The 26,493-nt window shown below is 38.0% G+C and overlaps 1 protein-coding gene across 1 annotated transcript in view; it reads left to right on the top strand.

The window, feature by feature from the left end:
* The window catches only part of HOMER1 (homer scaffold protein 1), a 122,559-nt gene that overhangs the window by 92,587 nt on the left and 3,479 nt on the right, over positions 1-26,493 (top strand). Inside the window, exons 6-8 of the mRNA XM_026498731.4 lie at positions 9,178-9,334; positions 13,321-13,431; positions 14,237-14,317. Coding sequence (XP_026354516.1) covers positions 9,178-9,334; positions 13,321-13,431; positions 14,237-14,317 — 349 coding nt within the window. The remainder of the gene's footprint in view (positions 1-9,177; positions 9,335-13,320; positions 13,432-14,236; positions 14,318-26,493) is intronic.

Genomic DNA, 26,493 nt, shown 5'->3' with positions numbered 1-26,493 from the left:
TACTGAGACATAGTACCTTCACCTTTTTTTATCCTGTTCCAGAGGCATTGCTTAAATGTCTTCCTGCCCAAAATCAAATTTTTTTTTAAAGATTATTTATCTATTTGACAGAGCAAGAGAGCACAAGCGGGGGGAGTGGCAAGCAGAGGGAGAGGGAGAAGCAAGCTCCCCACAGAGCAGGGAGCCCGATGTGAGGCTCGATCCCAGGACCCTGAGATCATGACCTGAGCCGAAGGCAGACGCTTAACCAATTGAGCCACCCCGGCGCCCCCAGAACCAATTTTTAATTATGCCTTGTCTATGGCCCATTCCTTTCCTATGTGTTTCCCTGCCTCTATAATCCTGCCTCTCCTGTCTACTTCTTATCACCATCTACAGATGCCCACTAACCTCCTTCCTTTTTATTTTTGACTCTTTTATTATGTGTTTCCTGCCCACCCAGTCTCTTCCCATGCCAACAAATACAGGCAGGAATGGAGCAGCTTAGAGACCATTCTACCAGTTTAAGAAGACCTTTCCAGCTCTTAAAGTTTGTAATCCTACAGTCACAGAAAGTGTATTTATGAGTGTTTAGAAAGTCTTTTTTTTTTCTTTTGGTAGTGTGGTAATTTTTTAAACTGAAGTATAATTTATATAGAGAGTAAAATTCACTCTTTCTACTGTACAGTTTTATCCATTTTGACATTCTTGTAGTTGTGTAGCTATCAACACAAAGTAAAGAAGATTTCTGTTACCCCCCAAATTCTCTCCTGCTCTTTGGTGTCGTAGACTTCTGTCCCTACCCCCCAGCCACTGGCAACCAAGGATCTCTTTTCTATCCCTATAGTTTTGTCTTTTCTATAATGTCATATAAATGGAAATCATACAATACGTAGCCTTTTTTTCCCTTCTTAAAACAATTGTGGGGGTGCCTGTGTGGCTCAGTCAGGGGTCTGATTCTTGATTTCTGCTCAGGTCCTGATCGCAGGGTTGTGAGATCAAGCCCTGACGTGGGGCTCCTGCTGAGTGTGGAGCTGGCCCAAGATTCTCTCTCCCCCTCTTCCTGTGCCCCTCCCACCCCCAGCTCACACATGCACTCTCTCTCTCAAGGGCACCTGGGTGGCTCAGGGCATGAACCCGGGTCCTGGGATCGAGTCCTGCATCGGGCTCTCTGCTCAGCAGAGAGTCTGTTGCTCCCTCTTCTTTTCTGCCCCTCTCCCCGCTTGTGCTTTTTCTCTCTCACCTCAAACAAAATGTTTTACAATTTTAAAAAAAGTGATAAAAAATATATAGCATAAAATTTATCATAACCATTTTTACATGTACAGTTCAGTAGAATGATGTATATTCACATTGTCGCAAGAACCAATCTGTAGAATTCTTTTCATCTTGCAAAACTCAAACTCTGTACCAATTAAACAGCAACTCTCCATTCCTTTCTTCCCCCCAGCATCTGGCAACTATCTCTCTACTTTCTGTCTCCGGTAACATTTTAGTTGAAACTGTATAGTATTTGTCTTTTTGTGACTGGATTAGTTCACTTAGGATAATATCCTCAAGGTTCATCATGCTAGAGCATGTATCAGCACTTTCTTCCATTTTAAGGTTCAGTAATATCCCATGGCATGTATATATCACATTTTATTGGACATTTGGGTTGCCACGGGACACTTGGATTGCTTCTATATTTTGGCTGTTGTGAATAATACTACTATGAGTATTGTTCTGCAAATATCTTTTAGATACATACTGAGAAGGAGAATTACTAGATCATGTGTTAATCTCATCCTTAATTTTTTTGAGGAACTGCCATACTGTTTTCCATACCAGCTGCACCATTTTATATTCCCACCAACAGTGTACAAGGGTTCCAATTTCTCTGAATCCTCACCAACACCTGGTTTTGGTTTTTTGATAGTAACCATCCTAATGGATATGAAATGATCGGTATTTCACTGTGGTTTTTATTTGCGTTTTCCTAATGACTAATGATGTTGAGCATCTTTTCAGGTGTTTTTAGCCACTTGGAAATCTTTGGAGAAACATCTCTTCAAGTCCCTTGCCTATTTTCTAATCAGGTTATTTGTTTTTTGTTTTTGAGTTATACTTCTTTATATATTTTGGGTATTAATTCGTTATCAAATAAATGACTTGCAGATATTTTTTACTCTTATGTGGGTTGTCTTTCACTCTGTTGTTTGCATCCCTTGGTGAACAGAAGTTTTAAATTTTGCTGTAGTCCAAAAATATCTTTTTTCTTGCCCATGCTTTTTATGATCTATCCAAGAAATCATTGCAAGTTCTCTGTCATGGAGCTTTTCCCCCTATGTTTTCTTTTTAAGAGTTTTATAGTTTTAGCTCTCGCATTTAGTCTCTGATCCATTTTTACTTAATTTTTGCATATGGCATAAGACAGAGGCCCAGCTTCATTCTTTTGCTTGTGGGTATTTGGTTTTCCTGGCACCATTTGTTGAAAAGAACATCCTTCCCCATTGAGTGATCATGACAGTCAGATATCTGAAACTCAGTTGACCGTATGTGTGAGGGTTTATTTCTGGCCTTTCTGCTCTATTCCATTGGTTTATATGTCTGTCTTTATGTCAATACCATACTGTTTTGATTATTGTAGCTTTGTAGTAAGTTTTGAAATCAGGAAATGTGATATCTCTAACTGTGTTCTTTTCTAAAAGATTGCTTTAGTGTTTGGAGTCCTTTGAGATACCATATGAATTTTAGGATGGATTTTTCTATTTCTTAAGTAACACTGTTGGGATTTTGATGGAGATTACATTGAATCTGTAGATCACTTTGGGTGGTATTGACATCTTCACAGTATTAAGTCTTCCATTCCATATACAGGGAATGTCTTTCTGTTTATTTCTGTCTTCTTTAATTTCTTTTAGCAACCTTCTATACTTTTCAGTGTACTAGTTTTTTACCTCCTTGGTTAAGTTCATTACCAAGTATTTTATTCTAGTGGATGCTATTGCAAATGGAACTGTTTTATTAATTTCCTTTTTTGACTGTTCATTGTGTATTAGAATTACATCAGGTTTTTAAAAATATTTTAAATTTTAATTCAATGAATTAATATAAATGTATTATTGGTTTCAGAAGTCTGTGATTCATCAGTCTTATATAATACCCATTCATCACATCCCTTCCTTAATGTCCATCACCCCGTTACCCCATCCCTTCACCCTCCTCTCTTCCAGCAACCCTCAGTTAGTTCCCTATGAATAATAGTCTCTTATAGTTTGTCTCCCTCTCTAGTTTGTTTTATTTTTTCCCCTCTTCCCCTATGACCCTGTGTTTTGTTTCTTAAATTCCACATGTCAGTGAGATCATACGATAATTGTCTTTCTCTGATTGACTTATTTTGCTTAGCCTAATACCTTCTAGTTTCATCCATGTTGTTGCAAATGGCAAGATTTCATTTTTTGATGGCTGAATAGTATTCCATTGTATATATATACCACCTCTTCTTTATCCATTCATTTCTCAGTGGACATCTGGGCTCTTTCCATAGTTTGGCTATTGTGGACATTGCTGCTATAAGCGTTGGGGTGCACGTGCCCCTTCGGATCACTGCATTTGTATCTTTAGGGTAAATACCCAGTAGTGCAATTGCTGGGTCGTAGAGTAGCTCTATTTTCAACTTTTTGAGGAACCTCCATACTGTTTCCCAGAGTGACTATACCAGCTTGCATTCCCACCAACAGTGTAGGAGGGTTGCCCTTTCTCCACATCCTCACCAACATCTGTCATTTTCTGACTTGTTAATTTTAGCCATTCTGACTGGAGTGAGGTGGTGTCTCATTATGGTTTTGATTTGTATTTCCCTGATGCCTAGTGAGGTTGAGCATTTTTCCATGTGTCTGTTGGCCATTTTGATGTCTTTGGAGAGCTGTCTCTCCATGTCTTCTGCCCATTTCTTGATTGGATTCTTTGTTCTTTGGGTGTTGAGTTTGATAAGTTCTTTATAGATTTTGGATACTGGCTCTTTATCTGCTGTGTCATTTGCAAGTATCTTCTCCCATTCTGTCGGTTGTCTTTTGGTCTTGTCAGCTGTTTCTTTGCTGTGCAAAAGCTTTTTCTTGACGAAGTCCCAATAGTTCATTTTTGCCTTTGTTTCCCTTGCCTTTGGAGATGTGTCTAGCAAGAAGTTGCTGCAGCCGAGGTCGAAGAGGTTGCTGCCTGTTTTCTCCTCTAGTACTTTGATGGATTCCTGTCTCACATTTAGGTCTTTCATCCATTTTGAGTCTATTTTTGTGTATGGTGTAAGGAAATGGTCCAGTTTCATTCTTCTGCATGTGGCTGTCCAGTTTTACCAACACTATGTGTTGAAGAGACTGTCTTTTTTCCATTGGCTATTCTTTCCTGCTTTGTGGAAGATTAGTTGACCATAGAGTTGAGGGTCCATTTTTGAATTCTCTATTCTGTTCCATTGAGCTAGGTGTCTGTTTTTGTGCCAGTACCATACTGTCTTGATGATTACAGCTTTGTAATAGAGCTTGAAGTCTGGGATTGTGATGCCACAAGTTTTGGGTTTCTTTTTCAACATTCCTTTGGCTATTTGGGGTCTTTTCTGGATTTTTTAGGATTATTTGTTCTAGCTCTGTGAAAAAAGTTGATGGTATTTTGATAGGGATTACATTGAATGTGTAGATTGCCCTAGGTAGCATAGACATTTTAACAACATTTGTTCTTCCGATTCATGAGCATGGAACGTTTTTTTCCATTTCTTTGTGTCTTCCTCAATTTCTTTCATTGAGCGTTCTAAAGTTTTCAGAGTACAGATAATTTGCCTCTTTGGTTAAGTTTATTCCTAGGTGTCTTATGGGTTTCGGTGCAATTGTAAATGGGGTCGACTCCTCAATTTCTCTTTCTTCTGTCTCACTGTGTGTGTATAGAAATGTAACTGATTTTTGTGCATTGATTTTATGTCCTGCCACTTTGCTCAATTCCTGTATGAGTTCTGGCAGTTTTGGGGTGGCGTCTTTTGGGTTTTCCACTGTGCTCAAACTGGAAGGATAGGTGTTGTAACTAGAAAATACTAATTGGAAATGACCTGAATCTGTGAAAGGGGAGAATGCAGTCTTATAGATTGATGTCGAATATAGAAAATTTGGGGCCAAAATTCATAGGAAGCAAAATGAAAATCTGGAAGGAAGAAACCCTCACAGGCAAGCCAGCTTGGCTAGAACAGGAGATATCACCCATGTGCCTCAATCCAGGAAGATGAGGCAGATCGATACCACCCGGCAATTAACTCAGTTCTCCATGGATGCTGATTGAGCGTCCCCAAAATTTAACTCGATTCTTAACACTAACTACCTGGAGGTAGCACCAGACTGCATGGGTTAAGGGCTCAGTCCCACAATAGTGCTTCCTCTTCAGATGCCAATGTCAAGTCCAAGTTGTTTCTAACTGGCTATAAATTAGAGGTTCCCACAAACCCCTCCCTAGTTTGATTAATTTGCTAGAGTGGCTTGCATAACTCAGGAAACTGGTTTTACTTACTAGATAATTGGTTTATTATAAAGGATATGAATGAACAGCCAGGTGAAATGATACATAGGGCAAGACCGTGAAGGCAGAAGCTTCTTCTGTGGAGTTTGGGGCCTAGCACATGGATGCTTTCTGGGTCACCAACATGGAAGCTCTCAGAAACCCATTCTTTTGGGTTTTTATGGAGGCTTCCAGACATGATTGATAAACTCACTGGCCATTGGTGACTGATTACAACTTCCAGCCCCTCTCCTCTCCCTGAAGGCCAGGGGGTGGGACTGAAAGTTTTAACCCTTGAATGAAGGTTGGTTCTCCTGGAAAGCAGCCCTGACATCTTTAGAGGGGTTCTAAAACTCACCTCATTAACATAAACTAAATTGTAGGTGAAAGGGGCTTCTTCTGAATAACAAAACATCCATTTCACCTTTTTGACTCTAAAATGATTTCTGGAACTGAGGACAAAAGACCAAATGTAACAAAAGATGCTCCCAGGAGTTTGGTATTTGCATACATCAAGTGTTTAAATTAGTTCAGTAAGATTTTAATTGTCAGATTGAAGGGTCTGTTTAAATAAAACTCCTCTATAGGGAAAAAAAAATGGTAGGTGGTTTTTAAAAAATCTGTAATTAAGTTAGAACAGGTGCATGCTTTGCTCAGAAAAACCGAATTTGGAAAATCATTCCACAAAAGACAAAATAGAAAAGAATTTTCTTTTAAGGATAGAAGTGGGTTGTTAAATTAATAGCTTTGCTTATTGTTTGATTTTGTCCTTGCATGTTTAGATGAAATTTTCTCATTTAATAAACTTTAGAAAATTTTTTAAACTTTTTTTTGAAACTAATTTTAGACTTATTGAAAAATTTAAAAACTATGTAAAGAAACCCTCAGCCAGGTTCATTTACTGTTAACATGTTACATAATCATAATAATTATCAAGTTAATATTGACACAGTACTACTAACTCCAGTGTAGGAGACTTGTTTTCATCATTGACCCTTTCTTAGGAATCTGTCCATTTGCATTTAATTATTTCTTCTTACTCTCCACCATTCTGTTTCTCAGTCTTGTCTTCTCTTGACACTTCAGAAGAGTACCAACCAGTTATTTTGTAGAATGTCCTCAGTTTGGGTTTATGATGTATATCTCATGATATATTAGAATGAGGTTAGGCCTTTTTGGCAAGAGTACTGAAGAAATTATCTTGTGTCTTTCCCTACGCATTGTATCAGAGGGTTCATGTTGCTGATATGTCTTATTATTAGTGATGAGCTTTAGAAATCTTGATGATAGGAGCATGCTTTCTTTTATATAATGCATATTAAAATTGCTATTAAAAATATCAGTCCAGGGCGCCTGGGTGGCTCATTCAGTTAAGCGTCCAACTCTTGATTTCTACTCAGGTTATGAAATCAGTGTGAAATCAAGCCCCATGCTGGGTGTGGAGCCTGCTTACAATTTTCTCTCTCCCTTTGCCCCTCCCCCTATCTCTCTCTGTCCACCCCCTTTATGTTTATTTAAGATTTGATTTATTTATTTGACAGAGAGAGACAGCCAGAGAGAGAGGGAACACAAGCAGGGGGAGTGGGAGAGGAAGAAGCAGGCTCCCAGCGGACGAGCCCGATGTGGGGCTCCATCCCAGGACTCTGGGATCATGCCCTGAGCCGAAGGCAGATGCTTAACGACTGAGCCACACAGGCGCCCCTCTCCACCCCCCTTTAAAAAAAAAGAAAAGAAAAGAAAAATCAGTCCATCAAAGCATTTGCTCTGTGATGCAGATAACCTACCAAAAACCAAAAGTGCAGATTAAGAAAAGCTATCATCCTCACTAGTTAATGGGATGGGATTTGTAGAATTTCACTAAAAGGAGGAAGCCATTCAATAATAAGAAAGAAAAGGGGCACCTGAGTGGCTCAGCAAGTTAAGCATCTGTCTCTTGATTTTGGCTCAGGTCATGATCTCAAGGTCCTATGATCTTGAGCCCCATGATCTCAAGCCCCATGCCAGGCTCCCTGCTCAGTCACTCTCTCTCCTGTCCCCCCACCCTCCGTGTATGAGCACACTCGCTCTCTCAAAGGAATCTTTTTTTTTTTTTTTTTTAAAGAAAATCATCTTTTTCTTTCAAATGAGGCAATTCTTTCTTCATGGGACAGTTAACAAAGGAATTATCAAGAGAGTAATCTTCCCAATTAATAGAATTGTCTTTGTAATAGAAAAATTGTCTTGGTTGAGGCAATTATTTTTGGATAACTTATTAAGTAGAACAGTAAATGAGGAAATAGGTTATTGCTTTTAGGGTTTTTTTGTTTTTGTTTTATGTGTGACACGGAATTCTATCAGAAATTAAGTCATTAGGACCAATTTCTAGGTATAGCCTATCATAATACCTGAAATAAATTTATTGTGAGCAATTTTTTATTTTGGGCATTTCAAAATTATAAATAATGTGAAATAAATCAATAATAGTTTCAGAAGAAATGCTGCATTACATGCCCCAAACCTTATTGACATTGCAGCATCCTCACGTGTTTCACAAAGGAATGAAATTGTGCTTCAGAGTTTGATGAACTTAAAAAAATAGAGTGCGTTTGGTGCAGCCACTGTGGAAACCAGTATAGAGGTTCCTCAGAAATCAAAAATAGAAATACCATATGATCCAGTAATTTCACTTCTGGTTATTTACCCAAAGAAAATGAAAATACTAATTCTAAAAGATATAGGCACCCTTTGGTTTATTGCAGCATTATTTACAATAGCCAAGATAAGGAAGCAGCCCAAGGTCCATCAACAGATGAATGGGTAAAGAAGATGTGGTATGTGTGTGTATACACACACACACACACACACCACACACTGGAGTATTACTCAGGCATAAAAAAGAATGAAATCTTACCATTTGCAAAAACATGGATGGGCCCAGAGGGTATTTTGCTATGTAAAATAGGTCAGATAGGGAAAGACAAAATACCATAGGATTTCAAGTACATGTGGAATCTAAAAAACAAAACAAACAGAAATAGACTCATAAGTACAGAGAGCCAACTGGTCTCTCTGGTTGCCAGAGAGAAGAGGAGTGAGGCAAAATAGGTGATTAAGGGGATTAAGAGGTGCAGACTTCTAGTTATAAAGTAAATAACAGGGATGAAAAGTACAGATGAGGAAATTCAGTGAATAATATGGTAATAACTTTGTATAGTGACACATGGTAACTGTACTTACCATGGTGAACATTTTATGATGTATATAATTATCAAATCACTATGTTATACACCTGAAACTAATATAGTGTTATATGTCAGCTATATTTTTATTCAAAATAAAAAAAAATTTTAAATAATACCCACCTTAAAAAAATACACAGTACATTGTTAGGTTTTGCTTATAGGCATTTTTCAGGATGTAATGTTTATTCCTCAAAAGAGAATGGGTGGAAACTCTTCTGTAGATACCTGTATCTGTCCTAATGAAGGTGGAAGCTAGTCTACATTAAACCTACTGCTCTGGTACTTTTTCTGTTTCTTCACTTGCTAGATTTTCTTCAGCAGGAACTTTTCAGTGAAATATTTGTTTTTATTCTTTTCGGATTATCTTTGAAACATTCATGGACTATAAAACTAATAGAACTGAGTCCTGCTGCACCCCCAAAGTGACAATGTTCAGTGTCATTGATAGAATTTTCTTTTCTTTTAGTTCAGCAATCAGCAAACATTGGGAGGCTGAACTGGCTACCCTCAAAGGAAATAATGCCAAACTCACTGCGGCCCTGTTGGAGTCCACTGCCAATGTGAAACAATGGAAACAGCAGCTTGCTGCCTATCAGGAGGAAGCAGAACGTCTGCACAAGCGCGTAAGCTCAGAGCTGCTGCTGTCCATAGGCAGTGATGGCTAACACATTTCCCTGCCCGCAGAAACGTACATTCAGCAGAAGGACATCTGGAGATAGTCACTGCTTGTTAGAACTTACGTATAGATGGTAGTAAATGTGGGTTTATTTAATTAAGAAAAATATTTTTCTATTCTGCCGCTTATTAACTGTGTGACCTTTGGTAAGTTATCCCTTTCTGTTCAGTATTCTCATGTATAAAATAGGAATAATACTATATAGTCTATGGAATTCCTGTGAAAATGAATAGGGAAAATGAATTGACATGTAGTTGTACCAAGCTAATGATAGATGCTTTTATTATTTTATTGTTTTTTGAAGAAGGAACAACTTAAAAAATACAGGTGAGAAATTCGCTTATACAGGTTTCCCTCACTATTCAAAAGAAAAGCATTTCTATGAAACCTTTCCTAAGCCAAAGTGGTATAGAGTGAAGAGTATCCCCTGTGTTCCAGAAGTTCACTGTGTTTTTACAAAAGACCTACATTAGTATCTGTTTTTGCTAACTGACAAATTTGAGGACCATTTTTAGTTTTGCCAAAAAAAAAGCTGTTACCATACTAATACAGGTCTTTTATAAAAGTGAAGTGGCATAATTCAATCTCTCATAAAGTAGGGAACACCTGTATTTGTAATTTCATACAGGAAAAGAAAATCAGAAATCCCAGCATAAAGAATATTAGAAGCCCAAACAATTACTTGTGAAGAATTTTTTTGTATTCACAGCATTTGCATTTACACAACAGAAGTAGATGCCACTAATTTCCTTTTTTAGGAAGGATGCCAGAGAAGTGAACTTCACAGACAGTAAGAAATGGGCTTACTACCAGAGCACAATTTGCGGAATGGAGTAGGATCAGGATGCGGGGGGAGTAATATAGAGATGAAATAGAGACAGGGTGGGAGAGTAAGAAACCCGAGTAAATGTCATCCTATTGTGTGTATAAAGGTTAACTTAGGAGGAGGAAGAAGGAAATTGTTGTTTTAATGAGTGTAGAATTTCCATTTTGCAAGATGAAAAAGTTCTGGAGATCTTTTTCACAACAGTGTGCATATACTTAACATTATTGAATTGTACACTTAAAAATGGCTAAGATGATAAATTTTATTCTGTGTTCTTTACCACAATAAAAAAAAATTAATCCGTGACAGTTAACTCATGAGCCAATAAATATTCACTGAAGAACTGTCATATCCCCTTACTGTATAATCCCTGTACTTAGGGAGATTTTGGTTTAAATTATGAATTGAATTTTAAAGATTTAAGTGAAGTCTATTTATTCACATGTTTATAATTTTCAGTGCTCTTTTTTCCTTCTTGTAGATTAGAATTTCCACCAGGTATCATTTCCCTGTAGCCTAACTTCCTTTGCAGTTTCAGCCAGAGGGATGTAGGGGGCAGCTTTTTGTCTTCACCATAGGTTGTTTGCCGATTTCTTCATGTGTCTAGTCATTTTCAGTTGTATGCTGGACGTTTGAAATTAGATGATATTAGATTCTCTTATCTTACTCTGAATCATTTTTGTTTGAGTTACACAATGATAGATGAATGTTAGTTTATGGGAGAGGTAAAGCAATTAAATTTAATTACAGACTTCCTTGAAATTGTGGCATTGTGGACTTAGGCTTCATTAGAGTCCATTTATTTTAATTTTGCCCTTAACCCTATGGTGAATTTCCTGGTCCTGGGAAATCTTTATTTCTAAGGCATAATCCTTTTGGTGTTGCAGTGGAAAGGTTGAAGTAATAACCCATGTCCTCTAATTTGGTGGGACTCCAGCGTCAAACTGCTCTCTCTGTGGTGAGCACCATCACAGCTTAGCTCTTGCAGCCTTCCAGCTCTTCCCAGCCCCACCACGTTGGACTCTTCGGATTCTTTCCTGTGCATGTATAGTTCACGAGTCAGCCAAAGATTTGAAGGAAGTCTGTATGTTTATTTGGGGGCTTTCTTCATACAGTTCCTGCAATTTCTAGCTAGTTCAGCTGTTCTAAGGAGTCCCCAGATCCTCAGGTTTCTCAGGAAAATATGACCACAGGTTTCTGCTTAAGTTCTAGTTAAGCAGTGCAGCCAGACTACAGAGTGCCTTCAAGCAAAAGGATGTGTATATGTGTATTTTACCCAATGTGATTGCTTTCTTTCTGTCTTTTGCCCTATTTGGTCACTTACCAGGGCATTCAAACAGTTGAATTTTACGTTTGGTCATGATTTGCAGTTGTTATCTGTGGGAAAGTTTTTCCAGTAAAAAGTACTCCGTCATTATCAGAACTGGAACTCCTCTCCATAAGGAATTCATTATCTAATTGGACAAAACAAAACCAAAACAAAAAAAACCCCTCCTATATATTGAGCAATAAGGAAATAATTCCTAAGGTTTTGGATACAGTTGGTTTTGTGGGCCACAGGACAGGAGAGCCTAGAGGAATTAAGTAGATAGGAATGACTTTCTGGTGAAAGTATATGCTGAGCTGAGAGCTGAAGGTTTCCTAAGGTCTGAACAGCTTCCACAATGTAAGAGTGGACATTCTAGTTAGGTCAGCGAGATGAGTGTAAGAGTGGTTTATTTATTTATTTATTTTTTAAAGATTTTATTTATTTATTTGACAGAGAAAGAGAGAGCCAGCAAGAGAGGGAACACAGGCAGGGGGAGTGGGAGGCTCCCAGTGGAGGAGCCTGATGTAAAATCCAGGACTCTGGGATCACGCCCTGAGCCGAAGGCAGACGCTTAACGACTGAGCCACCCAGGCGCCCCAAGAGTGGTTTATTCTTAAGATGAGGAGACTTGCCTATTTTTAGTTGGAAAAACCACATATTACATACTGTGGATGTTTTGGGTGATGAAGATGGTTAAGTAGTTTAGGACTGGTATATGCAAGACCTGCAGGTTTAGATTTGATATTGTAAAAAAGGAGCCTTTGAAAGGCTTGGAATCTAGGAGTTACACAATGATAGATGAATGTTAGTTTATGGGAGAGGTAAAAATAGGCAAAGATTATAATTATGTCCTCTGGCGGGCCATTGCTGTTGTCTAGGCATCGATGATAAGGGTCTGCACAAGGCTATTAGTACATGAATAGAAAGGAAGAAAGTGTTAAGAGACTTAGAGTAACATTTATGGAGGATAAATAGATATTTGGAAAATATGAAGGAGAAGGATTTGCTGTTTCCTTAATACTCTAGAATTTACTGCATTCTAGTCAGCCAAAATGTATGAAATGCTAATGTGTGTAAAGAGCTGTGATGGGGTGTGCGTGTATGTTTTTATGTTGACTTCTGTCTATTTTGACTGTTGGATCCAACAATGTTGTTGGATGGTTTAACTTTTAGGGACAGTGCCCTTCTCTCTTCTCTCAGAGAATACCAAGTGCTCATTGAAAGTTCTGTAGTTCTTTGGGCCCTTAGTACATTCTTATTGACTAAAGAACGTTATTTTTTGCTACAGAGACACTATTGATGTGAAGTCATTCTAGTATCGAATGATTTAAGTTGTATTTTAAGCATATCTTTTCTTCCAGACTCTCTTACATTTTGGAAATGTATTTGAAAAATTTCTCACTTCTGCAAGGCCACTTTCCAGAAGCCATGTTTAACTTGAAAGATACAGATGGAAGGCAGATGGCTATATCTGATTTTGAATATGTTTTCATAAGAAATTTTTAAAGAAGCCTTTCATTATAGGGGTTCTCAACTGTCATTAAGCAATTAAGCTTTCCTAACTTTTTCCATGACCAAGTCATATAAATAATTATACCCCTAGTCTTTTTTCATTGTCCTAAATTTGTGTCCTTAAGGAATCTATTCATTCTACCTTAAGTGTCTTAATATTTCTCAAAATTGATTTTCATATGTTGTTTAAAAGTCATCATTTACTTATCAGGAGCTTAATATGTTTTCAGCAAGAAATCTTTTGAGATAGTCATATAGCTTAACCTGTGTTCTCATTTCATTTTAGGTGACCGAGCTTGAATGTGTCAGTAGCCAAGCAAATGCAGTGCATACCCATAAGACAGAATTAAATCAAACAATACAAGAACTAGAAGAGACGCTGAAAGTGAAGGAAGAGGTATTGCTACTTTTCACTCATCTGTAGTCTAGGTAACACGTGTCCAAAATATTTGAGTCTCGGTCAGATTTACTTTGGAATATAAAGTAAGGTTTACTTTATGGAATAAAGTAAGGTTGCGGGATGCTTTTTGGGGAGGAAGATGAAATTTTTTTTTGGTTGATATGTTCATGTTTGTTCATATTTTCTCCATCCTTGTTTCTGCTGTTAGGAACTGTGGTGAGGCACTCAGACTGAGATACTGCCTCTTGCCTTCTGTATGAGAGTTGCATTCATAAAATCAACAGAAAACTGTGAGAGGTTAAATGAATTTTACAAGCTGTTGCTTTCTCTGGTTTCCAGTCATAAGATTTAATATCCCAGGAAAGAATTATATCCACAAAGCTTGAAGCAGCCTTGAAATGTTCTGATTGTTGTTTCTAAGCAGTGCTGTACCAAAGCACCAGGCAGACTTGTCGCTTAAGATTATCGTGTATTATGGTGATGGGTAGTAAGGAGGGCACGTACTGCATGGTGCACTGGGTGTTATACACAACTAATGAATCATCGAGCCTTGCATCGGAAACCGGGGATGTACTGTATGGTGACTAACATAATATAATAATAATAAAAAAAAAAGATTATCGTGTATTAGACAACATACCCATAAAGACAAATTCACCCTTCCAAAAATCAGCATAAAGGAATGTTTTTAAATTATTCTTTTCTAAGGACTAGGACAGTAATTTCAGGGAGAAATAAGACTTTCTCTTTCCTTGATTCAGTTTAAATATTGTTGCTAAAGACATTGCTCTACTTTTTCTAGGAAATAGAAAGATTAAAACAAGAAATTGATAATGCCAGAGAACTACAAGAACAGAGGGACTCTTTGACTCAGAAACTACAGGTGAGCTATAATAACATTTTGATTCATTTCTGCGTAGAGACAGGCATCAGTCATTCTTTCCCATAGTAATGACTGAAACTTCATTTTGTGGGTTCTCAGTCATTTTTCCAGGACTTCTGATTCATGACTAATCTTTGATTTTTCAAAAATTATATGATAACTTCTCCTAGGTAGCATTAGGATCATCATAGATGGTCATTTATAAATTGCCTTTAGTAAATTATTCTAGAAATTTCTACTTTTTAATTTTAAAAAATACCCTGAATTTAAAGAGAATTTCTCAAATGAATTTCATTCAATTGAAGAGTTCTGCCTTTTTTTTTTTTTTTAATTACACTGAACTCGTGAGTATGAATTGTGGAAGTAGTTGTGCCCCAATGGAAATTAAGTTAGTGACATCTTTCTTTCTTTATTCTAATGAATTTTACTCACCTTTCTTTGCATAAATAATGTTTCCTGACTCTAATTTACATACATATATCCTATATCAGTGGTTAGGAAGATTTTTAGAATTCATTATAAACGTCTTGGGAGCTCCAGCCCTTTTCCTCTCCCCCCCCCCCCCCCCCCGGTGGTTAGCTGGCTATGTAAAGAAAGGTTAGGACCACTTCAGAGTTTGGAGTAGAGATAAATGTGTGTGCAGAGTGAGGAATTTTGGATCGGGGTGCTAAGTGGGACCTGAAAGCCCAGGAATAGAAGGAGTGCCTCAGTTGTAATGAGACTGTCTTGCATTAATTGAGTGCTTACTATGTGCCAAACACTGTGCTGAGCTCTTACTCATATTGTGCATCTACTTCTTGTAACAGTCACCTGATGAAACTGAGGCTTGTGTAGGTTCGTTTGTCCAATCTGCACTTAGATAGGTGGTCAGAATTGTGGCAGCAGAGAGACCCTTCATAAGGGAAGTAGGTTCTTTATATGGCATGGAACATTTCCCTCTCCCGTCGCTGACTTTCAGCAGTCTGGGGAAAACGAGGTGGTTTGTTTTGGTTAGCTCTATTAAATGTTGTTCCCACATTTTAATGATCTGTGTAAATTACTGGTTCTCGAGTGGGTGCAGTTTTGTGCCGCAGGGGCCATGTAGCAGAGTGCCAAGACAATCTTGATTTTCACAACTCAGGCAGTACTGTTGACATCTAGTAGGTTGAAGTCAAGAATGCTGCTAAACATCCAGTTATCTTGACCAAAATGTCAATAGTGCCAAGGTTGAGAAAGCCTGGCATAGAACTAAAGATGAAGAGTGTACTCAGGGCTAGAAGTGGGGGAAATTCAGTGGAGCTTTGTGTTTTGGTCCTTTGGTTTGGGCTGCTGTTTTCCGAGTCCTTGCTGTGACTCAGGCATTTGCTGAGCGCCTGCATGCCTTTGCTCGCATTCTCACGCTAACAGGTATGCCATCCCCATTTTCAAAGAGACGGCAGCGGTTCGGAGGTGTTCACAAGTTGACAAGGCACTGAACTAGAAACGAGTGAGGCCTAAATTTGTTTTGATTCTAAAGTCTCTGTTCTTTCTGTATGACTTCAGGTGGCCAAGCTGCCAAGACATTCCTGGCGGTTCTTTCAAACTTTTTTCAGTTACAAACACGTTGTCCCAGAGAAACCAAGGGGTGATTTTTCAAATCATACTTCTAAATGTATTTCATCATTGATTGAGCGATAATTGATTTTTAAAGCTGGCTCCTATTCTTACCTCTTCTTTCACCGAATATCAAAAATACTTATCAAAAACAATCTACCCGTTAGGGAAGCTTTCAGACCTTCAGATGGGCTGGCTCCTACTTGTAATTTAGGTCTTAGCTCACGTGCTAATTTCTCCAGACTTCTCAGTTTACGCACAACTCTGCAAGCCCTCCCCCCACCACACACCCCAGGTACTCTGTAATATTATCGTGTTTTATTTTCCTAGTAGCAAATATCAGTACCTGAAGTGGTCTTGTTTATTTTATTTTTCAACTTTTGAAATATTTATCTCAAATTTTGAAATAATTTCGGACTTAGAGAAAAGTTGCAAGAATAATACAAAGACTTTATATACCTTTCACTCACATTTCCCAAGTGTTACCATTATTTTGCCGTATTTGTTTTACCATTCTGGAACTGTCTCTCTTTCTGTCTCTCTCTCTCTCTCTCCCCGTGTGTGTGTGTGTGTGTGTGTTTGCGTGTTATTTTTTCCTGAAATCTTTGAGAGTGAGTTGCAGATATGGTATTTTCTAAGATTAAGGCATTGTTTTACATAACCATCAAAATCAAGACATTATCTACAGATTTTATTCAGATTCCCATAATTGTCTTAATAATCTCCTTTATAACAAAATTTAAAACTTGTTTTTCTGGTCCAAGATTTATTCCAGGCTCTTGTGTTGCATTTAGTTGTCATACGTATTTATTTTGATGTTTGAATTGTCCCAGATTTGGCCAGTGGGAACCCCTTCAATCCAGCTTCTGTTTGCTTTTTGATGTGACCCTGTCTTTTTTTTTTTTTTTTTTTTTAAGATTTTATTTACTTGACAGAGAGAGGGAGGGAGAGAGCACAAGCAGGGGGAGCGGCAAGCAGAGGGAGAGGGAGAAGTAGGCTCCGCCCTGGAGCCCGATGTGGGACTCCATCCCAGGACCCTAGATCATGACCTGAGCTGAAGGCAGATGCTTAACCGACTGAGCCACCCAGGCATCCCTCCAAGGAGAAATTTCTTTAAGCAATGATTGATATTTAGAAGCCAAAACCTGAGTACCAGATAAGCTCTTTGCTACTGAGATGACATTGTTTCTATGCCATCTTAATAAACAGACCTGGAAGTACATACATATCACATTATGTCTATTTCAATAGCCAATGGCTTACTCATACCTTCCATTGCACTGTAATACAATGGGAGTTTATTCTAGCCCTCCCCATACTCACATTTGTAATTCCTTTACCCAATACTAAGAAACCTGATTCTTATTATCTACAATATATTTACTTATATTTCTCAATCTTGGCACAGAAAATAGTTTTTGAATTACTAATTCATACCACCACAAAAAAATGCAAACAAAGCCTTACCAACTAGAGATCACTATAATTTTTTTTGTCCTCAGCCCATGTTCAGAAGTTTGTTGGGTTAGTTCTTCCCCTCCTCTGCAATTGGTTAGGTTATTCATATGAAACATACTTATGTTTGGGGCACCTGTGTGGCTCACTCAGTAAAGAGTCTGCCTTAAGCTCAGGTCATGATCCCAGAATCTGGGATCAAGCCCTGCATCAGGCTCACTGCTCAACGGGGACTCTGCTTCTCCCTCTCCCTCTGCCTACCACTCCCCCTGCTTGTGTTCTCTCTGTCGAATAAATAAATAAAATCTTAAAAAAAAAAAAGAAAAGAAACATACTTATGTTCATTTGTATCATATTGTATTCCATTTTAGTATTTTCTTATCCATTCTTCTACATTTCATATATGCATGCATTCACTGAGTATATGAAATATAAGCGTGTTTCCAAAAGTCAGAACTATTTGGAAAGATGTCTTTAGAGAAACCCCTCCAGTCCCTACTACCTTAGCTTCTGCCCCTTCCTTCCCACCACATTCCCGTCCGCCGCCTTTAGGTAACCAATGTCATTAGTTTGTAGCGTATCCTTTCTGTTGTACTTCTTTTCACACAAATGAATTGATAGATGTATTTATTTACCTTCTCCTCCCCTTTTTTAAATGGTAACATGCTGTAGATTACTCTTCTGCACTTGGCTTCTTTAACCTAAAATATATTCCGGAATATATTTCCGCACTTGGCTTCTTTAACCTAAAATATATTCCGGAATATATTTCCGGAACTCTTCAGTTCATTGAGATCTTGTTCATACTTACTATAGCGGTAACGTCCTTCATTTGTGTGAGGGGTAGTTATTCAGCCACTCCTTTCTGCGGGCATTTAGGTTGTCTCCAGTGTTCTGCAGCCATACTACAATTAGTAATATTGTGCATGTGGGTATTCTATTATTGTTGGAGATGTAGCTTCAGGATAGATTTTTTTTTTTCAGTTTATTTATTTTTTTTAGTAATCTCTGCACCCACTGTGGGGCTCGGACTCACTACCCCAAGGTGAAGAGTCTCATACTCTTCCGACTGAGCTAGCCAGGCGCCCCCAGGATAGATTCTTAGAAGCAAGATTTCGACGTGAGAAAAGAAACACAGATGTAGTTTGATTAAACATTGTCAAATACCCGTCCGTGATGGACTGTGCTGGTGCCCACTCATACCACTACCGTGAGTGCCGCTTTCTCCATAGCCTCCCCAACAGAGTGTGTTGTCATACTTTTAAGTGCGTGATAGGTGAGAGATGATAGTTTTAATGTGCATATCTCATATGAGTGACATGAACAACTTCCATAAGCTCGGAGGTCATTACAGTGTCTCATTACATGTGTGGATTGGGTGTTCATGTCTTTTGCCCTTTCCCTATAGGATTTTTGGTTCTTTTTCAGGAGTTCTTCATATATTGCAGGAGTTCTTTTTATATCTGATTACATGTTAAAAATATTTTCTCCCAGTTTGTTTGTTTGTTTTTGACTTTGCCTAAGATGGTGTTTTATGTAGCAGTCAAATTTGTTACTCTTTTCTTTTCTTGGTTCTGGCTTGTGGTTCATACAGTTAGATAGCTCTTTTCCAAACTCAGATGGTAAGGGATTCATCTGTATTTCCCTCTAGTACTTACAGGGTTTCATTTTTTACATTTGGGTCTCTGAGTATTTGGGGTTTCTTCTTCTGTGTGCGGTATGAGATGTGGATCCAGTTGTATCTTTCTAAATGCCTGTCCAGTTATCTCATTACCATTTATTTGAAATTTCATTCTTTTTTTCCAGACATTGGAGATACTCGACTTCTATACTCATTTTGGTCTACTCTGGGCTTCCTATTCCACACTGCTGGTCACTCTGTTAATGCAGCAGTACCACACTGTATTAATGGTAGAGGCTTTAATATCTGGTAGGGCCAGGTACTCCTCACAGAGTTTCTTTTTCATTGTTTTTCTCAATATTCTTACATATTTATTTTATCATTTGAAATTCAGTATTCAGTATCAATTTTTGTGTCAACTGAAAATAAAGCTCCATAAAAAAATTTTATTGGGATTGCTTAAAATTTATAATATGACTTTAGGAGAAGCAATATCTTATTGAAGTTTCTATCCTATAAAAGAATAAGGGATGTCTTCCCATTTGTTAACATCTACTTTTGTGGTTTTTTAGGAGTGTTTTAAGGTTTTCAACATATAGTTTTGCATATTTCTTGTTTATAAGTATTTTATCTTTCTTTTTTTCTATTTCAAATGGGGTTTTCTCTACCACTGTATCTTTTAATCGATTATTTGTATATTTGATAACTTGAATTCTGTATGCTATTTTTATGTCCTGCTACCTGACTAAATTAATTTTATTAGTTGAGCTAGTTTTCTCATTTAGTCCATTGATTCTGTAAGATTTTTTAGGTATGGTAACACATAACCTACAAACAGAGGTAATTTTACTTTTATTCACCCCATTCTTAAGACTCTTGATTTTTCTTGTCCAATTACACCTGTTAAAACACCACTGCAGTGTTAAACAGTAGTGGAGATGATGGGCTTATCTTGCCCCTCATCTTAGTGAAAATGCCTCTAGTATTTTTCTGTTAAGTGAAATGCTGGCTGTAACACTAAAATATATTCTATCATGTTACGAGAGTGTCCTTCGTTCCTATTAGAATGTTTTTACCAGGGATGAGCGTTGAATTTTGTTAAGGGCTTTTTTTTTTTTTTTTCCCCAGTGTCTATGGAGATAATCATAATTTCCACTCTAGATCTATTTAATATGGTTTATTTTATTACTGGATTTTCTAATACCGAACCGCCTTTGCATGACTGGAATAAATACCACTTAGCTATGGTATCTTATTTTCTTAATGTGGTGGTAGATTTTTGTTCTTTATTATTTATCATTTTTACACAGCACTCATTTGTGATATTGGTCTGTAATTTTCTTCTTTTGGAGGGAGCTGTATTTATAAGATTTAGGTATCAAGATTATACTTTACACACAGTAATACTTCAGTCATACTTCATACACTGTCTTCATTTTCTATGCTCTGGAATAACGGATGTCATATTGAAACTACCTGGTCTATGAACGTTGACACCATCGCGGCCTGGTGCCTTTTTATGGAGTAGTTCCGGGATTATTCTCTATTTCTTCTGCAGACACTGGGCTGTGTAAGCTTTCCATCTAGGTTTCACAGAGTCAGCAAGAACTCTTATTTCTTTTTTTATATAGTGGTCCATTGTCCTTTTCTTCTTAATTAAAGTTAAGCAATGGTATGTCTAATCAGTGCCACTGTTTTTCTGTCCTCTACCTTATGAATTTCTCCTTTTATCTTTATTATTCCTGCCTCGTACTTTGTTCTGGTTTACTTACTCTTTCTCTAGTATTTTAAGAAGAGAATTTAATTCCTTTATTGTCGTTCTTTCTCTTTTATGTGTATGTGTTTAAAGCTGTAGATTGTTCTCAGATGATTGCTTTAGGTGTATTTCATAGATCCTGATATTTAGTATGTTCCTTATCATTATTTCCTGCAATTCTGTAATTTTGGTCTTATTTCCCTTGCATCCACGAGATGTTTAAAAGAAGGCGCTTTAGGGGCTCTTGGGTGGCTCAGGTCATGATCTCAGTGTCCTAGGACAGAGCCCACGTCGGGCTCTCTGCTCAAACATTACTTTTTTGTGACCTAATGTAACATCAGTTTTTGTGAATGTTTCTTGTGTATTGTATACACTTGGTTAGATAATGCTTTGTGAGCCAAACTGAAATTTCTCTTTCTTTTTCTAGGTAACTAACTCATTCATATTTATCAGTATGATTTTTATGTTTTGTTTCAACTGTCATTATTTTATGTAATAATTCCTGTGTATGTTAATTTGATTTTTTCTTTCTCTGTATAACGTTCTTTGCCCTTTTTTGTATCTTTTGATATTGAAGATGGTCTTAACTTTGTTTTAATGGTGACCTTTTTAAAAGAGTCCTACTTACCTGTGTTCATATTTAAATTTTTCCTATCTGGTTTATTAGTTTTTATTTATTTTTTAAATATTTACTTATTTATTTTAGAGAGCATGAGTGGGAGGGACAGAGGGAGAGGGAGAGAGAATCCCAAGCAGACTGCATGCTGAGCCCGGAACCCGACGCGGGGCTCGATCTCATGACCCTGAGATCACGACCTGAGCCGAAACCAAGAGTCGGATGTTTAACCGACTGCACCACCCAGGAGCCCCAGTTTGTTAGTTTTTATGATAGTTGACTTTGAACCATTACATATTCAATAATTAGAACCTTATTATGCTTTTCTCTTTTCCTTTTTTTCCTCCTATTTTTTAGTTGCATTATTTCTACCTTGTCAGAATAAGTAACATTTCGGGGGGGCTCTGGGTTGGTTCAGTTAAGCGTCTGACTCTTGGTTTTGGCTCACGTCGTGATCTCAGTGGTATAGGGTCCAGCTCTGCATAGAACTCCGTACTCGGCTCGCGGAGTCTGCTTGAGGCCCTTTCTTCCTCTGCTCCTCGCCCTGCTCGTGCTCTCACTCTCATTCTCTCACTCTCTAATAAACAAAATCTTTTAAAAAAGGAAAAAATAACATTTTTATATCATTTTTTAACCATTGTCCACCTTTGTCTTAGTCTTTGATATATATTACATATAGTACGTGGTCACCATCAGTCCTTTCTCTGAAGTTTCCACAGTAATCTCTTGGTTGGATGAAGCTTATCCTCTCGTAGATGGTTCCAGAAGAGCTCACGGGTTTAAGTTGTTTTTTTAAAAGACTTAGTACTTGGGTGACAGGTAGATATAAAATCCTTGGTTCATCATTTTCTCTCTTTGAGTTTCTTGAAAATGCCACTCCATTATTACCTTGTTTTTATGTCGCTTTTTTTTTTTTTTTTTTAAGATTTATTTATTTTAAAGAGAGAGCATGAGCAGGGGAAGGGGCAGAGAGAGGGACAGGGAGAGAAGCAGATTCCCCACTAAGCACGGAGCCCAACGTGGGACTAGGCTCCAGGACCCCAAGATCATGACCTGAGCTGATCAAGAGTCAGACTCTTAACCAGCTGAGCCACCCAGGCGCCCCTTGTGTTGCTTTTCAGAAATCTATTCCAGTCTAGTTCTCTGGCCTTGGGACTTTGGGGCTTCTGTGTGTGTGCCCTGAGGATTTTTCCGTTATATTCCTTTATTTTTAAAGTTAAAGAGTTTTACTAAAAAATGTCTCAATGGATTTTGTTGAGGGTCAGTTTTCTCAGGTACTTGGTGGGCCCTTTTAATTAGATTTAGATCTTCCTTTATTTCCAGGAAGCTGTCTCGTATAAAAGTTTTAAATATTAGCTTTGTCCTATTGGGGTGTTTTCTTCTTAAAGAGCTCCAGTGATATGTAGTTAGATGGTCTTTTCTTCTCTTCTATTTCAACCACTTTCTTTCTGACCATTTCTCCTACTTTATCTCACTTGCATTCCCTGGAATATTTAAAATAATAACTGAGTACAGCATAATTTTATTTAAATTTATTTTTCTGTTTTATAATTCATTCTATTTTTGTTATGATTTTGCCTTTTTCTTCTATTTCTATCAGGGTTTAATCACTCCTTTTTTTTAGTTTTTTGGCTCATGTCTGTTTTTAGTGTTTGATATCTGACTCAGGCTCTATTTTGAATGCTTGTTCGACAATATTTAAAGTTCATTTACTTTTTTTTTAGTACTCTCTGTACAGCCTGCGTGGTGCTCAAACTCACGACCCTGAGGTCAGGAGTCACACTGTCTTCTGACTGAGCCTGCCGGGTGTCCTATTTGACAATATTTAATTCGTAGTGGAGGCTTCTGTTTCCTTGTGCTTCATAGTTGGTGGGGGGGAGGCTTTTATTTTCATTCACTGAAGTGTCGAGAGTTTCATTTTCTGTTTTTGTGTTACGATTGTTTGCGTAGATGAAGATAGCTCACACCTTTGTATGTTGTGGATTGAGTTGCAGTTTTGGGTGGTTTACGGATTCTCAGTTCAAAACGACCCTCTTTTTGGTAGATAGTGGGGAAGAGGCTATGTGTCCTTCACTGTTTTAATTTTCTCTTGTCTAGAAGATTCTAAATTTCCTGTGGTTCCTTCTTCCCCTTTACCATAGTATTCCAGCGGCTCCTTTCTCTTTCTTTGCCCATTTCTCCTCAGAAGAATTGCCTTTCCAAGATTGCCTCCTGTCTCGTGTAGACTAGTAAGTCCCTTCCTTGTAGTCTGCGCTGGTCTACCAGGACTTTGTTTATTTGATGATTTTTTCCAGTGTTTCAACTCTTCCAGCAGTCTTTCTTGGGGTTGTTGGAGTTCAGTCGTAAGCCTTTTGTTTTCCTCTTCTCTCTGCTCTACTTGCCCCACGACCCTGCCTTGCCCTCTGCAAAGGGTTAGAGAGAGAGCTTGGGAAATGTCTTTGCTGGAAATTGAAGTTTGATTTGTTCTATTTCTTCTAGTTACTTTGAGGCCATGGGATTTCTGTGGTGTTATTCTTATTTCTGATTTATATCGTTTGGGAGGATGGTTGAGAGATGTCAGCATACAGAGTCGCCATTACCTCGGCGTCCCGGAAGTATTTACTTCTTTGTTGCTGGCGTCCTCATTCTAGAATGCATGCGGCATTAGCACAAGAACCATCTGTGTTTATCTTCTGCTCTGTCTCTATTGCTAGAACGTAGAAGATGCTTGGTAAATAATTGTTGAATGTCTCTTCTTCAAAATTTGTGTATGTGTCTTTTGCCTGTTTTTCTGTTGAACGAATTCTTTTGATGATTTATATGTCATGTTATATGTAAAGGTTGATGATCTAATAGGGCAGTATATCTTATTTGTAACAGCTTAACATGTGAATCAGATGTCAGTTTTTCTGTAACTTCTATTTAGATTAAAAATGCAGGATTTACGGGGCGCCTGGGTGGCTCAGTCGTTAAGCGTCTGCCTTTGGCTCAGGATGTGATCCCAGAGTCCTGGGATCGAGCCCCACATCGGGCTCCCTGCCCTCTGCTGGGAGCCTGCTTCTTCCTCTCCCACTCCCCCTGCTTGTGTTCCCTCTCTCGCTGGCTGTCTCTCTCTCTATCAGATAAATAAATAAAATCTTTAAAAAAACAATGCAGGATTTAAACTTACAGAAAATAAGCCTGATCTGGTCCCATGGATGATGGTAATAATTTTGTGGAAGTTTTTTAAAATCACTCTAGTGTTGAGGCTCCGTATCTAACAAACACAGAGTGTGACCTTCTACATACTAAGATTTTATACTTGCAATTATTGCCCTTTAAAACTCGAAACGGAGTCAGCTTCTGGCCTCCGTTGCTTTATCCAGGTCTCTGGAGGCCCCTGGCACATGCTTACCTGTTAGTGAAGGAGAAAAGGAAGCAAGTGGCGCACAGGTGGTTAGAAGCAGAAGACTGCGTTACGAGGGAGGAGGAGAGGCTGGGAAAATACAAACGTAAGACAGACTACTGGGAAGTTCCCACCCGCCAGGGCTCCGGTGGCCTTGTGCTGGCCCGTGTGCCCTGGGCTGGCCAGTCTTGCTCTAGGATTATATTCTCTGCCTCAGAACAGACCAGCACCATCAGCACTGTATTGGATCCCTTTTGTTGTCTGACTGTTAAAATTCCTCCAATCAGAGAAATGGCTGAGAGTATGACACTCTGTCTGGAGAGAACAATGCAATTTTAATAGCTGAGGAAATTTGGCGTTTTGCATGCTTCCATTGAAAATGTTTGCATGTTTCATTGATCGGCAAGGAGAACAAGGAAGCCTTTCATTTTAAGGAAGGCTTCAGACGGCATACTGGGTGGTGCCTGGTGAAGTGGGTGTTTTCTAGTGAATGACGTTTGGTCTATTTTTATTTATAGTTGAAAACATTCTGCTCTTAAGCTTATTGTTGAAGCAGTCAGGAGAGCATGCTGTGCAATCATGAGTGGAATTTTTACATTTGATCCCGGGGTCTGTTTTCTCCCTCCTAGTTTGGAGCCTCCATGAATGTGCTTCTGAATATATAAGTATTTTACTGGTTTTAGATCCTGCTCTCCGTTTACTTATCCTCACTTTGTGGAGTATGCAGAGGGAAGAGATTAGAAACATACCTGGGAAGCAACACTAAATGCTTCAATATTAGATTGGGATTTCTTAAATTCTTCATTTATTACTCGTTAGAGCTGCTGTATTCCTTCTAGTATTTTCCCAGGTTCTTGCAGCTTCTCCGTGGCATTCTTGCTTAAGCCATACGTTTAGTTATTTCTGTCGAAGCAAGTGAACATTTATGTTCAGATCCTAGGACAGGGTTACTTTCATAGATGTATTCAAGCCAATTTCCCAATGATTTTTCTCAAGAGTTTAATTTTTACAGGTGTTGTAAGAAAAATAGATTTTGGAAAAAAGTGCCCACAATCCTAACAACAGCAACTCTTTCCTGTTTGTACAGTAATTTACACTGTTTGTCCCCAAGCATACCAATGTTTGCCCATTTGCACTCTGCTGCTTCCTATTCGGGGTTTTTTCTCATTTAACATTTACCGGATTGTCTTTCAAAAATTAAAAAAAAAAAAAAAATGTTCCCCCATCCTTTAGACTTGATAGAATTTTTTTACAAGATTTACATTTAAACCATGCATAAACATTTGAAACATAATATTTTCTGAGGCTAATTCATATTGTATTACTAACTCCAAAATGTTGTCATTGTCTCATATAACTGACATGTGTGAGTGTAATTTGCGTCAATCATTTAACTGCTCTCAGATGTAAAAGTGAGCTTTCCAGAAAGGATATATAACTTTAAACTAATTGCTTATCTGAATACCTTGATTAAAGTGTCATAGTTGGTTTTCTGTTCTTTTTCTCAACTTGAATTTTTAACCAAAAATAAATCTCTAGGTCATTAGATCATCTCATTTTTTAGAATCACTTATTATATTTGTTATGTTTAGAAACATTTTTTAGAACAATTCTGTAGCTTCAGATTGTTAAGTATGCTAGACTTGATTCTGTGTGCTTAAAAATTAATATTTTGGTCACGAACTTTTGTCATTTTTTTTCTCTTTTCCATGATTTGCGGTACGTTGGAACTGTCAGCTTTAGAATTCTCTTCCATGTGCGCTTATTGTGGCTCCGGACTGTAGTTTGTAGC

The sequence above is a fragment of the Ursus arctos genome, unplaced genomic scaffold (genome assembly GCF_023065955.2).
Source record: "Ursus arctos isolate Adak ecotype North America unplaced genomic scaffold, UrsArc2.0 scaffold_5, whole genome shotgun sequence".
NCBI lineage: Eukaryota > Metazoa > Chordata > Mammalia > Carnivora > Ursidae > Ursus > Ursus arctos.
This window is presented reverse-complemented; position numbering and strand designations above follow the sequence as displayed.